The sequence below is a fragment of the Chinchilla lanigera genome, unplaced genomic scaffold (assembly GCF_000276665.1).
Source record: "Chinchilla lanigera isolate Chin_1 unplaced genomic scaffold, ChiLan1.0 scaffold00037, whole genome shotgun sequence".
Lineage (NCBI taxonomy): Eukaryota > Metazoa > Chordata > Mammalia > Rodentia > Chinchillidae > Chinchilla > Chinchilla lanigera.
This window is the reverse complement of record NW_004955438.1, coordinates 21,082,970-21,097,150: the sequence shown is the minus strand read 5'-3', so window position 1 is coordinate 21,097,150 and position 14,181 is coordinate 21,082,970. Positions and strand designations below refer to the sequence as shown.

General features: G+C 47.0%; 1 protein-coding gene across 7 annotated transcripts in view; it reads right to left on the bottom strand.

Moving 5' to 3' along the window:
- Positions 1 to 14,181, bottom strand: part of Eml1 (echinoderm microtubule associated protein like 1) — a 146,139-nt gene that overhangs the window by 40,420 nt on the left and 91,538 nt on the right. For all 7 annotated transcript variants that reach the window (XM_005390419.2, XM_005390421.2, XM_005390420.2 and 4 more), the window contains exon 3: positions 7,619 to 7,751. In XM_005390419.2, coding sequence (XP_005390476.1) covers positions 7,619 to 7,751 — 133 coding nt within the window. The remainder of the gene's footprint in view (positions 1 to 7,618; positions 7,752 to 14,181) is intronic.

Sequence of the window (14,181 nt, the reverse complement as noted above, 5' to 3'; positions counted from 1 at the left end):
GGCAGAGAATGGAGCCGGGGAGGAGAGAGAGGACCAAGACAGGGCAACCATGAAGCGAGGACAGGGAACCGAATCCCAGGAGGAGACGGCATTTGAGGGCCCCAAGGCCCAGGACCACTGCGCCTCGCCCAGGCTCCAGGCGCTCATTTCCAGACACTGAAACCCCGAGATCCGCGCATGCGCCCTGTACGGCCCCTGCCGCCGCTCTTTCCCGCAGCCCTGACCCTCTTCCCAGCCCCCTTCGCCGCCCGTCCGTCCTCTGTTCTCTCTTCTGCCCTTCTCCCTCTGCACCTTCCCGCTGGCCAGTTAATAACATCCTCGAGGGTTTTTAAACACCTCCTGGTGGGTGGCTTTCGAAAACTCCCTCGGGAGGTGAGCAAAGTCAACACAGTGACCAGGGTCACAATTCCTTCCATGTCCTTTTTGCACGGTCTTTTTCCCCATAACTGAGAAAGCTCTGAATGTTCAGCACCGACATCCAGCTAGAAATGGCAAGGGCGTGTCTAAGGATCAAGTGCGAGTCTTCAGAAAGCTCCATTTTTCTTTTTCTTTTTAGACAGGGTCTCACCATGTGGTTCAGGTTGGCCTTGAACTCACTACACAGCCCAGGCTGACCTTGAACTTGCGGCGATCCTCCTGCCTCAGCCTCCCCACTGCGGGATTACAGGTGTGCACCACCACACCGATTGGATTGCTCAATGTGGGGACAAGAAAATTACAGCCCTCAGGAGAACAGTACATTTCTGTGACATGAGACTGTATTCTAAAAGTCATAAAAGCTTTTGTGCCTGAAGTTCAAGATCTTCCATTGAGGAAAAAACCATGCAGACTCAGACCAGCAGGATGGTTCTCTGCCAAGTGCCGAAGCTGAGCCTGAAGCTGTGTGTGTGACCTGCTGATGGGGCCCTGGGGGCGGGGGCTGCGCAACAGAGCAGCCCGAAGCGTCGCTGCTGCGGTGTCCTTGTGGGAGTTCACGGCAAGTTCACGGCAATTTACAGAATTGTATAAAACACCCTTATGGAGCTGAACAAACCGCGACTGTCAGTCAGTCGCAGCAAACGCGAACCAATTTTCTGATGATGAACAATCAACCTGGGGTCGGGGCGGAGCGGGGCGCCAGCGCCAGGGGGGTCAGCAGCTGTCCACTGCTCACACACGGGCAGCGCTGAGGTCCCGCACAGTGTCACTTGAACCTCGCCATCCTTGCAGAAATCACCACCCTCATCTCACAGGTGGGGAAACGATTGTGGGTTTATGATGGCATCTGTCTGAGGCTCAGCAAAGGACTGGGCTGATGACTGCACACATGTGCGTGCACACACACACACACACACACACACGCCCAGGTATGCACATGCATGCTCACGCACACACAGCCCACCACCACCTAAGACCTAAGATCACTGTGATTTATGAAACACTGAAGCGCACTGGCCTTTGAGGACCTCACGGGCATCTACAAACCCAATGCTGATCAATAACAAATGCAGTTACCCAACTTCAGCCTTGTCATATACTAGGTCAGCGATAGCGAACCTTGTAGAATTTTCAATGCTAACAAACAGCCAGCTGGGGCACATGTGCCATAGGTTCGCCACCGCTGCCCTAGTCCCTGGACCAGACCATTACATCGCTGTGTTCAGAGTGGAGGTAAAGGACCAGAGGAACAGCCGGGGTTCTGAAACAGAGCTGAGCTCCCTGTGCCTTGGGGTGATCTACTCGGTTTAATCTACACGCAGAAACAAAGCGGAATAAACAGAAGCACAGCAATCGAAGGGCGGGAAAGAATTTTAAGAAGCTGGAAGCTGCAGGATGCGCACATGGAAAGCCGTCTGCTTTGCATGTACAGACTTGGGTCTGACCCGTGCAGCTCTCTCTCAAGACACTTGTCATTCCCACACTTGCATCAAAATGTTCTTCAAAGTCTCACTATTGTCCTATTTTCAAGGAAAAAAAAGACATTCCCTGTTGAGAGCCAAGGGCGCTTGTGAATTGAAGAGGATTTACTGGGACTCCAATGCAGACGGGAAAGAAAAGCCTGAAGACGGACATTTGCAGCCAGGAGGGCAGGCAGAGGGACTCACTGCAGGAAGTTTCCCTAAATCAGTGGGGACTATCAAAGAAGTTACACTCCCTCCGGACAGCACAGCGAGCGAAAACAATGCTCCTCATTTTGAGAGCGGCTTGTGAGCCAGGACAAAACAACGCAGTGTATTTCTTCGTGCTGAACTCGGGTGAAGAATTTCGGGGGTACAAACCCATAAAAGTCGTTTCTCCTTTTCCTTCTCTTCTCTACCCCTTGTGCCCAACCCCCATGTCTAAATTCTGAAAATACGATGGCTCCTTACAACTCATTACGTATGCACCAAGAATTCTTGCCAATTTAGATTTCAGACATCGTGAAATTTCTGCGGTGAAGACGGGTGCTCAGAAACAGGGCCATCTTTTTCAGGGGTGGGTAATTAGAAGCTACCGTTGCATCTTTCTCCCATCAAGCGATCTGGAGTTAAGAAATGGGTTTTTCAAATTTTTACCAAAAGATCCCAAACTTTGACCCATGGAACAGAACTCTGACAGGCAGCTCTCAGGCATGACAAGAGATTTCTCAACCATTTTATTTGTCATGACAGCCAGGCGTAACACTAGACTGAAAACAATTATCCACTCAACAAACATGAATTAGGCCACTGACCACACCCTTGCCTTAAGACAGCAGGGTCCTCAGAGGACCAGGACCAGCGTAGCTTTTGTCCTGCAAACTATGACACATCTAGTCCTGATGGACTACAATAATACAGTTAAGGAGAGAAACACGGTCACCCGCCACTGTCTAAAATATGTATCTTTGTGACAAAATACAAGTCATTTCCTAGGAAGGCTGTGGTCTTAGGGATCTTCCAGAGAGAAAGCTATTTTTCCTGCGACATGAAGGCAACTACCTCTGTCAGGGGAACTGCACCGCTTTGGGTAAGAACTGGGGGCCAAATGGCCTTCCCTCGACCAACAGGACAATACTCCCATCTCTATTCTGCTGCTGAGGACAGACTCAACACAGGCCAGCTTACCATCTCTGTTTCAACGGAGCTGTGTAACAAAGAAATATATTAAAAATAAATTTTTTAAAAATCCACTAAAGACTGATTTTCTTTTTCCACTCTCCAAGGCGTGTAACTCTCTGGCCCTGACTTCAGGATAGTGTACTTCTAACAAGTGGAACTGTTTTTCCGAAGGACTACTGGCCATTTGTTTGGAAGCAATAGCTATTTTACTCTGCTATCCCATGCTTGGCGCTTTTAAAATAATGCTTTCTGTACCGGTTCTGTTCTTTTGATCTCTACCCTCACAGCTCGGCCTATTGTAATGCGCGGCTTACCAGCGGAGAGAATGAGTGATTGTCCCTTTCTCGGGCCAGTGGGAATGTTCTTTATTGTCCGCTGCACATTCCACAGAGCTAGGTATGACCTGCGAAGTCTTCCCTGGATTTTTGGCCTTTTTTCCTTTGACTAATGGAAACAAAGCTCTCCCCAAAGATTCCAAGGCAAGCCCCCAACCCCAATAGAAGTCTTAATTGGCAACACAAAGCACAACCGCTGGGGGCTGGACTATTTCCAAGGAGGATTTTGTTCTTAAGCACCAGCCTGAAAAAACCCCAGAGAAAAGAAAACAAACATATACCGCAGATGCCCCAACTCGGCTCATTTGGAACTCTGATTACTGAGAAATTCCTGCGTGATTGTAAACATATCTGAAATTACTCCATAGCTGTTTTAACCCTAATACTCAGCATGCCCTGCTTGCTTCTTTCCGCTGTCGAAATTCTCTGCTAAGGAGAGATCTGCAGGAATAGGACCACAGGGTCACAGTGAGATGCTGCTACTTCTATTTCCAGCTTTGGATCTGATGGGAACTCTGACCCACGGAGCCCAGGAAGCCAGAGGAATCTAGAGAGCCACGGAGCTCCAGGGAGCAGCGCACCGCTGACAGCAGCTTAGCAGATAACCGAATGGATTAGTCTGTAAACTGAAACGTCACTGTTTCTGCAGAGAGGGCTACCGTGTAACATTCACGGGGGGGGGCTGTAATTCCTGTGTCTGGTTGCCAGGCGGCTCCGACCCACAGGTGCTACCTACATGACTGTCCAATCAGGCGGAGTGGCACAGACCCATCGGGTGGTACAAGCTGCCTGACCCGGTAGGCAGCATGGACTGCTGGGGTTCAAGCTGGTGAGGACGCAGAGCTGTAGCATTTCCCCCGCCCCTCCCTCTCACCTTCCTTCCTCCTCCGACAGCAGTCATCGCTGTCCAGGAGTCCTTCGTATCTAGATGGCTGGACCTTGTGGCCTGCTGCTCCACTTGGAGTCCAGCCCGCAGCCCTTACGAACGGGTGGTTCTGTCCCTTGGACTCACAACCTGCCAGGAACCTCCGCCCAGCACAGCCCTCACTCCGGGCCACAGCTCCTGCTTCTAACCGATGGCAGACGACCGGAAGGGCATAAAGCCGGCACCTTCCAGGCTGTGGTCACAGAGAGAGGGGCAGGTGCTCTGCAGACAGACAAATGTGGGGGTGTTCTTCCTAGCCCTGGGACCCCTCCCTGGAAAGTGTGCTTCACTTCTCTGGGCCTCAGTTTTCTCACTGGCAAAACAGGGAAAAGAATACATACCTTGCCCGGTTGTTTTAAGGATCACAGATAATGGTATCAAACACTTGGTACTTAGCTTAGGTAATTACCAGAAAATGATTTCTGCTACTACTACTGGCTTAAAAAGGGGGTGAAGCCAGGCGTGGCGGTATTCCCCTGTAATCCCAGCCCTCGAAGGTTGAGGTAGGAGGATCATGGGAGTTCAAGGCCAGCCTGACACAGCAAGACTATCTCAACCCTCCCCACACAGACAAAGCAGCGGGGTCGGGGGGAGTCCCCCGTTACCCCTCCATGTCTCATTCACATTCTGCGGAAAAGTAGCAGGCTCTCCTTACTCCTGTGGTCAGTTTCAGAGAACTCGTCCTGCCCTGAATAAACGCTTCCCATATTAGAACTCAAAGTACAATCACCTAAGAACTCTAAAAATCACGTCAATGAATCATGGGAGGGCTAAGGAAACCATGAACACAGCATTACTGCACATCAAACTTGCTTTGGACCGAATGCAGAGACGTCTACAAAATCAAAGAGACCAAGAATGCTTGACATATGCTCTCATGAAGCAAATGAACCAAAAGCTAGAAATTATATCCACATTTCAATTTTCACTTTTTTTTTTGCTTTAAGTTTTCTTCTTTCAGCCAGACACAGGGCATATGGCTCTACACCAGACTATTATTCAGCCTTAAAAATGAATCGGTCATATGCTAGGACATTATGCTAAGCAAACCATCCAGTCACAAGCGGACACACACACACACACACACACACACACACACACACACACACGACCCCCTCATCTGAACGGTCTGAAGGAGTCAAAGTCATAGGAACAGAAAGTAGAGACCTGGGCCCCAGGGGCCGTGTTTAATAGATGTAGTTTCAGCTTTGCAAAATGAAAATGTTCTAGTGATCTACTGAACAACAATATGAACATACTTAATGCTACTGAGCAATATACTTAAAAATGTTCAGCTGGTAAAGTTAATGTTATGCTTTTTTTTTACCCCAATTATAAAACATAACAGATGGAATCGTGAACATTAAAGAAAAAAGTCAATCTTATTCATCTCACATATAGATGCATAAGTCTCATCCACTGCTGCCAACTAGAATCCAGGTCATTTGGGGTTGATTATAAGTACAAATGGTCCGGTTAGATATAAAATAAGGCCAAGAATTGCATTTTAAGGTTCTAAAAAGTACTGCAAAAACAATTTTCAAAAATTCACGCAAAAAATAAACACGTGAAACTATGTGGTGAGACGCAACAAGCCTATGCCTGCCAAAGTCAGGTCACTCTGTACAAACTATTTGAAAGAGGCCATGAATTTGTTTAATATAGCGGCTACTCCACATCCATTTTTCAGGATTGACATAATTTGTCTGACACCCATTGTATCTTGTCACCTCTAGTCTGCTTAAAACATCCCCCCACCGTTTGATGCACGCCTGTCGGCTCATCCCTCATCTGATCCAAACCCACCTGCCCAGGACAGAACCTGGGAGCAGGCCCCAGAACCACACCAGCCACTTCTCTGCTTGGTCCATGTTTTCCTTACGGGCTACTGCCTGATCCCACTGCCCTAGCTGCCAGCCGAGCACCCCAGGGTCAGCCCTCAGGGGCTCCCTCTTTTCTCCTGACCCTGAGCCATGAAATGCTTCTCTGTGGTCCTGCCTGATCCTAAACACAAACTTAACTTCTTTCCAGACCAGGGCTCTCCCAGAGAGTGTCTGTCCTGGAAGAAACTGGCAGCCACCCGTCGGGAGGACATGGGGCAGGCACAGACCCTGGGCCTCTGCGGGGGTGAAGAAATCGCTCAGGAAAGGCCCCCAGCACTCCACCATCGAAATCCAGGCCCCTTCCGCACCAGCTGGGGTTCACCTCGATTTTCTGAGTGAGCCCTGGAGACTGACCCAGAAGAGAAGAGAAGATGAGCTGAGTAGATTTTTGTTCCAAGTCAGGGCAGCACCACACACTGCACGGACCTGCGCAAGCCCTCAGGAACCCGCAGGGGAGCCCGGGTGTGCTCACAGCCCAAAGGCCCAGCTGGGCCTTACTTAGTATTTTCACCGACTCTACAATTTGTTGCATTCTTGATCCCAAGAGAAAGCTGCAGAAGGATTTCCCTGAGGCTTTTATATTATATAAGCATCCGGTGTTTAATTTTCCTAGGCCTAAAGAATTTAGACTGGTTACAAAATATAACATTTTAATATGCCTATTATGAATTAATAAAAAAAAAAGTTGAAAGTGAACTCCAACCTGTCTGGTAGACATCAATATCTAGAGCTCTACTGTTAGGTACCACTTAAAAGTATGAGCTTATCCATTTACAGATTAAAAAAAAAAAAAAAAAGTCAAGGTTGCTATGGCAACCTGCATTTTGCTGCGTTCCAAATATGGATGCAGGAACAACATACTGGTTTTAACCTCCCTATATAGTCCCACTTATTTTTATAAAGAGAACCTGAAGTAAAAATTCAGGAAGGTACACTGTGGCTTTAGCCAGTGAGATTTCACAGACGATACATTTAAAGCCAAAACAAGGAGGAGAAGAATTTCCATGGTTGCTACATGTACCAGCCACACAGGGAAGGCTGGACCCGGGGAAGCTTTAAGGATGCGACGTCCCGTACAAAAGTTACACCCTAAAATAATTATACAAACAATTCCTATGACTTCATTGAAAGGCACAGTTACTGTTTATATTGTTTGATCAGTCTTACATGCCTGTATCTGGTAATCTGAGCAACTACTTTGAAGATAACAATATGCAATATAATAACCATTGTTAATTTCCTATCATCTTGTTTTCAAATTGTGTCATTGTATTGTTTTTTTAATTATTTAAAATTTAAAATTTAAAAAAATTTTAAAAATTTTTAAAATTTAAAAAAATGCAAAAAAAAGTTACACCCATTAAAATCCAAGAAGGACCTGCTCTCCAAATTCCCGCGGGTGTGACCTCGGCCTACCTTTTGGCTGCCGGCACGGTGCTTTCTTTCCTGGCCCCCGAGGGGGACGGCAGGGAGCCACTGGGTTTCTTTGGTAACACGGTGCCGTTGTTGACGGTGGTTCTTAAAGGCAGGGTCTGCACCAGTGGTCTCGCTGTAAGGCAAGCGGGAGAGGAAATGAGAAGGGTCCCCTTGGCAATGGGGACATTACAGAAGTTAAGCCGTGCAGAAAGGAAGAGGGTGTCAACTGGAAATGCTGGCAGCAGTGATACAGGTCTCGGAACACACGGTGCTCAAAAGTGAACCTAGGCACCAGCCCCACACTCTATCCAAAGAGGAACTCAGGATCTGCAAAAAGTCCAGAGCTGTAACTTTTCTAGGAGCCGCCAGTCTAGGATTTGGTGACGATTTTAGATACAACACCGAAAGCACAAGCCATGATAGAAAAAAATTGGACAATGTAGCCCTCATTAAAAAAAACTTTAAAAAATTACAAAAGATGCTCAAGAGGATAAAAATACAAATCATACATCGAGACCAAAAATACTTGCAGACTGCATATCTGATAAAAGGCCTGCGTGGAGAACATAAAAAGAATCCTCAAAATTCAACAGGAAGAAAATATCCAGTCCAGTTTCAAAATGTGCAAAAGATCTGAATAGACTCCTCCCCAAGAACATATGCAGACTGCGGATAAGCATGTGGAGAGACGCTGAACGTCGTCTGTCATGAAGAGATGCACACAGCAGTCAGAGAGCTCTCCATACACCGACCAGCATGGCCGACGTCCCAGCCGATAAACCACCTGTTGGCCAGGACGTGCAGCAACAGGAGGTCTCGCTCGTTACTGGAGAGAACGCAGAATGGTGCGGCCACTCTGGAAGACAGCTCGGCAGTTTCTGATAAGGTAAATATAGTCTTACCGTATGATCCAGTAATTGCGCTGACACTAGGTATTTACCCGATTGATCTGAGAACTTCTGTCTATACAAACTTGTATGTCAATATTTGTAGCAGCTTTATTCCTGCTGGTCAGAAGCCAGCACCAGCCAAGATACCCTTTGACAGGTAAGCGGACAAACAGACCGGTCCGCTCGAACAGCACACCAGGACTCAAGGATGAAGAGGGTGGACCGAGCCGGCTGAGGTGGTGCACACCTGGAACCCCTGCGACTCGGGCGGCCGAGGCAGAAGGCAGGACACACACCTGACTCTGGAGCGCGCGTGGCACGGTGAATTCCTCACCCGCAGGACAGCAAGGGGCGCAGGTGTACTTCACAGGGAAGCCCACCAGGTGCCCGCCCAGCCAACCGATCCTGGCCGTGTGGACAGCAGTGTGAGTGCATCACGCACGGCGCCTGCCCTGGTATGTGACGCGACAGTGCTGTGAGAATGCAGCCTTCCTCTCTGAAGCCCACGACCCGAGTCCATCGCAAGAGCATCGGACAGCCCCCCTCGGAAGGTCAGCGAACCACCTGCCCAGTACTCCTGGTGGCTGTCAGTCACCAGCAGCAAGGAATGCTGTCCCTCTACAGGACACAGGGGCCCGTGGTGATGAGCTGTGCTATGGTATCCCAGACGCATTCCAGAACAACGAGGGCCCTGGGGACTAAAGCAAGGGAGCCCTGACTACATCTCCAGCCCCATCCATCCACCCATCTGTCCATCCATCCACCATTATCTATCTATCTATCTATCTATCTATCTATTTATCTATCTATCTATCTATCTATCTATAGGGCAGGGCCTTGGTAAGTTGCCCAGGATGGCCTTGAACTTTCAATCCTCCTGCCTCAGCCTCCCACATATCTGAGATTACAGGTGTGTGCTACCACCCGGCTAAAGCATGGCCTTTACTTAACAATGATGTATCCGCAGTGGTCCATCTGCGCCACATTGACGTAAGACATGAACAGCAGGGAAAACTGGGCAGAGGGTGCCAGTGAACTCTCCACATTTGGGGCTTTTCTGTAGACCTGAAACTGCTTTAAAATAAGTTCATTTTAAAATGCTATGACAATTTACTGTAATCTCAAAATTACACACACATCTCAAAATTACATCTGCCTCACGGTAGGCTGTTAGCATTTACCTGCACATAATGCCGAAGTTTCAACACACAGAAACTTTCAGTGGCTAAAGCCCAGGACCAGGCTTGCTTCTTGTGGGACACAGTGGGTGGACCCCAGCAGCGCCGGCAGCTGAGAGTGTGACCTTCCCTACTGGCCAAGCCCTGCAACCCAAGTCTGAGCGTGCACCCAGCCGGCCGGGCGGGGTGCAAACACCACAGTGCAGCCCCGGCTCCCAGCCAGGCTGCAGCCTCCCTTGTGCACGCAGGCGCTCTCCTTGCACACGTCCACGCCCTCCACAACCCTTACCCTGCTTCTCTCTGCCCCTCCGCCATTTCAGCCCCCAGCCCATGTTGCAAAGTTGCATGCATTTGGTCAGTGCCCCCCAACTCACATCCCCCGACAACCCCAGAATGTGACTGGATGTGGAAAAGGGGTCTTTGTAGGTGTGATCAAAGTAAGGCTGTCCATGAGACCGAATGGATTCAGGGGTCTGGGAACAAACTTTTAACAATGTATATTAATATTTAATATCTGATCATTAAAAACCTTTCAGTAGGTCTAGGAATAAATTTAATTATGCAATTGATATGTATGTGATTAATGTAGAAAGCCAAAGTTTAATTTTGGCCCATCTGACCATTATGTAGCAAGAATCCTTAATTATGTACTTCAAACTTGAAAGGATGTTTGTGTTCTGGTCTGGAGAAGGCAGAACGTGCTGGGGAGGATGCCCACCATCACCCTCACCCTCACCAACACCCAGCAAAGCTATAGATGCGTTCAGTCTTGGCACCCGGAGCCTGACCTTGAGGAACATCCCAATAAAGACACACAGTGCCAGGGGCACAGGTCCCAGCTGGCGGTGCTGTCTGTGAGAGGAATAAACCAGAGCCCAGCTGCAGGGAGGAGCTCAGAGCTCCCTCCGGAGCAAGAAGAGCTCCCGGAGGGCCATGAGCATTTCCAGGACACTGAGAGAACAGAGACAGGCCAGGTCTGGATCTGCCATGCCAGGGAGCTGAAGACTCAAAGCAGACTTAACACACTCTTGCTACCTCATTTTAGAAAAGATTTTATAAGTATCAAAGTGCACAAGTCAAATTTTAATATACTGTACCAATGTAATGTACTGTATCTGTAGGAGAGGCCGTCCACTGTACCATGTTCTTAAGTTTTAATTCTGAGGCATGGGTCTAGCAGTGTAAGAGTCTTGTAACATTAAAAATTCAATATACAACTAGCTATGTTGATGCATGCCTATAATCCCAGCACCCCCAGGAAGCTGAGGCAGGAAAATCACTGAAAGTTTGAGGCCAGCCTGGGCTACATACTGAGTTCAGGACCAGCATGAACTACATGGTGAGATTTTGTCTCAAACAAAACAAAACCAAAAGCACACAAACACACAGAAAAATCAATCAGTACAGTAAGAATATATGTGGGACAAAAAGACACTAATGAACTGACGTCATCTCACATAGTTACTTATTAACAACTTAAATGTCCATCAACTGAAAAATGGGTAAAGAAAATGTTGAATTTAGGCAATACTTATTCCATAAAAATAAGGAGTAGTGCTTGCTGTAGCACAGATCTACCTCGAAAATAACCACAGTAAGGGAGAGAAGACAGTGGCAAAAACCACATATTGAACTGCTGAAGTCAGTCATAGAAAACATCCGAGGCAGGCAAATTCACAGAGACAGAAAGTAGATTAGTGGGGGTGTGGCTGGGGGAAGGGGTGACCAGGAATGGCTGCTAACGGATGTGGGGCTTCCTTACGGGTGATGAATTAGATTAAAACTACGTAGGGGTGATGATTTAACAACTGTGTGACTACATTAAAAATCAATGAATGGCACACTTTTAAAGGGTAACTTTTATGATACAAGAATTACATCTCAATAAAACTGCTATTGAAAAATAATTTATTACACAACTAGGGAAATTGGAGTGCTGACTTGGTATTAGAAGATGGTAAGGAATTATTATTAATTTTAAGTGTAATAATGGCTTTATAGATGTAGAGTTTTTATAGCTTAGAAATACACAGACATATTTATGGATAAGATGATATAGTGTCGTGAATTTCCTTTAAAATAACCCAATCTGGTGTGAGCCAGAGTAAAGGAGCAATAAATATAAGTGCTCAGAGGATGACAAATGGTGAGAGCAGGTAAAAGGTGCTTTTCTTTCTGTTTCTGTGTACATTTAAACATTTTCATATTACAAAGTTTTACAACAATCTTTTTTTTAAAAAAAAAATCTCTGAAAAGCTAAAATCATCTTCTAAACCTTTCCTACAAATCACTACAGAATACCTACCTTAATGGGGGAGGGATGAGAAAACCAGAAGAAACCATAATGTGCTCTAACAAATCAAGTAAACAAGAAGTTATTTTTCCGTAATGCCCTAACTTGGAAGGAGAAGGACAGGAAGAAAGCACAGAAGACACATGAACCATTTAGGCCCTAGTTTTGGTTAATCAAGACACAGAACTAAGTTAATTCTTCACTGATGGGGAAGACAGACATTTTTAATTTGTCAGTTGCACTACCTAGTAAAATCTGTGAGGGGACCACAGCAAAATATTCTACACACAGCTACGCTGAATGTGGTCTGCTGCATTTACAGTATTTTGCAAACCAAGTTAAACCTTGATAAAAAGCACTCAGTGAAACATGCAGAGCTATAGCTTCGTAAGTATTTGTTCTGATTTGAATAATACTAATTTAATTGCAGTAATACTAATCATATTGCAAGAGGCACCGTGCATGGATAGCAGAAGGACGATGGGTTCTGCCAGGCCCTGGGACGGGGCGTCCCCGGCCAGCTGTGCAGCCTGGGGCAAAGTATCCAGCCTCCTTGCAAGGGCGCAGAAATACTTGCTGCAGGCAGTCGAGGGGAGAAGAGGTGCACTAGCACAGCCAGAGCACCCATCACCAAGTCCAAAGCAGATGGCGGTTCTGAGACGACTTTGAAGACTGCGTGAAGTGTTAAGCTGGGACCAGCTCCTCATGGGGCATCTGTCTGAGGTCTGCTGCTGACAGTGGCTGTGGCCGGGAGGGTTTTGGTGTCTTCTATGGCTGGCCTGATTTGCTTATGGACATCTCCAACAGAAGCTGAGGGTTCTATTTAGTGATCTTCTGGTCTGTTCATTCACGGAGCTATCAATTAGCATCATTCTCTGATCTATTAATTAATGAATCCTCTAGTTGGTCTAACCAATAAAAGTATTTGCAAAAGACACAGTGAAGTATATTTTTAAATAAGCTTCCTAACTAGAGTCTGAACAAACAAGCTAAATTTAAAACAAAAAATATGAACTATTTGCTGGTCATGGCCTAAAAGAGATAATCCCAGATACATGGAGGATGACTAATTTTAATCTACACTTTACATTTAAAATTCCAGCCCTGAAATGGAAATTAGCCATGCACACACACAGTGGACCTGTTATTAAGTGAGCTCCAAGGCACAGAGGAACAAACCCCAGCCTCTGACATGCGTCACCAGCCCTGCTGGTGACCTCAGATTCAGATGTAAATTGAAGATGGCAAAAGAAGTGACTTTTAAGGCAGGTTTTTAGGATTCCTAAGGAATACACAGCACAGAGCATTTAGAAGCAAAGTATTCTTCCAAGAAAGAAGTTTACAGTCCTGCCACTGAGAAAAATTTTGCTGGTAACTTCTGTTATGCCTCACACAGCCTCCTGTCACGCATTTCATCTCGTTAGCTGAAATGACCCAGCATATGCAGCTTTATACCCTGCTTTTGAGTCAACGTAATACACAAACATCTCCCTCCTTGTGACCAGTATCACAAACACCGTAAAGGTGATACAGGACTTAATCACATGGAAATAGCGTAGTTTTCCGGCCAGGCCCTGATCACCTGCTGTTCCCATTGTTTCCTTCCCAATGTGTCTCCATTGTGTGTAACATGGCAAGGACTCCCCCATTCATCAAGCATTTTTCTGTAGCTGCTCTCACAGCAGCAACAGTAAGAGGGTCTGCCTACTGCACCCTGCTGGCGGTGAGTCTGGCCCCACTCCAATCACAACTCACAACTCCGAAAACCTCTAATATGAGCAGGATTTTAAGGCATATAGACCTCTCGTATGGCTTGCGTCTAGATGTCCTCTCAAGGGGCTCTTTGGAGGTAGCCGGATCTAGTGTGTGTGATGCTGGGAGGAGGGGTGCATGATTACTAAATCAGTCAACTGATTAGCCTGGCACAGTTCTGGGTGTGGATAATAGGAATGCCACCTTCTCACCCTGAAAGGTGGGTAGACTGGAAGGGATAAAAAAGAGCAGGCTGCTGCTGCTGCTTTGCTGTCTCCTGCCCGGCCATGGACTGTTTCTCCCCTGTGAGTCCCCTCTCCCAAGCACCCTGCCTTGGAGCCAGCCGATTATGGACTGAAACCTCTGAAAACTGTGAACCAAATAAACCTTTTCTTGTTAACTCTGTTGTTGGGTATTTTGTCTCAGCAACGAGAGAAGTAACTAAGACAA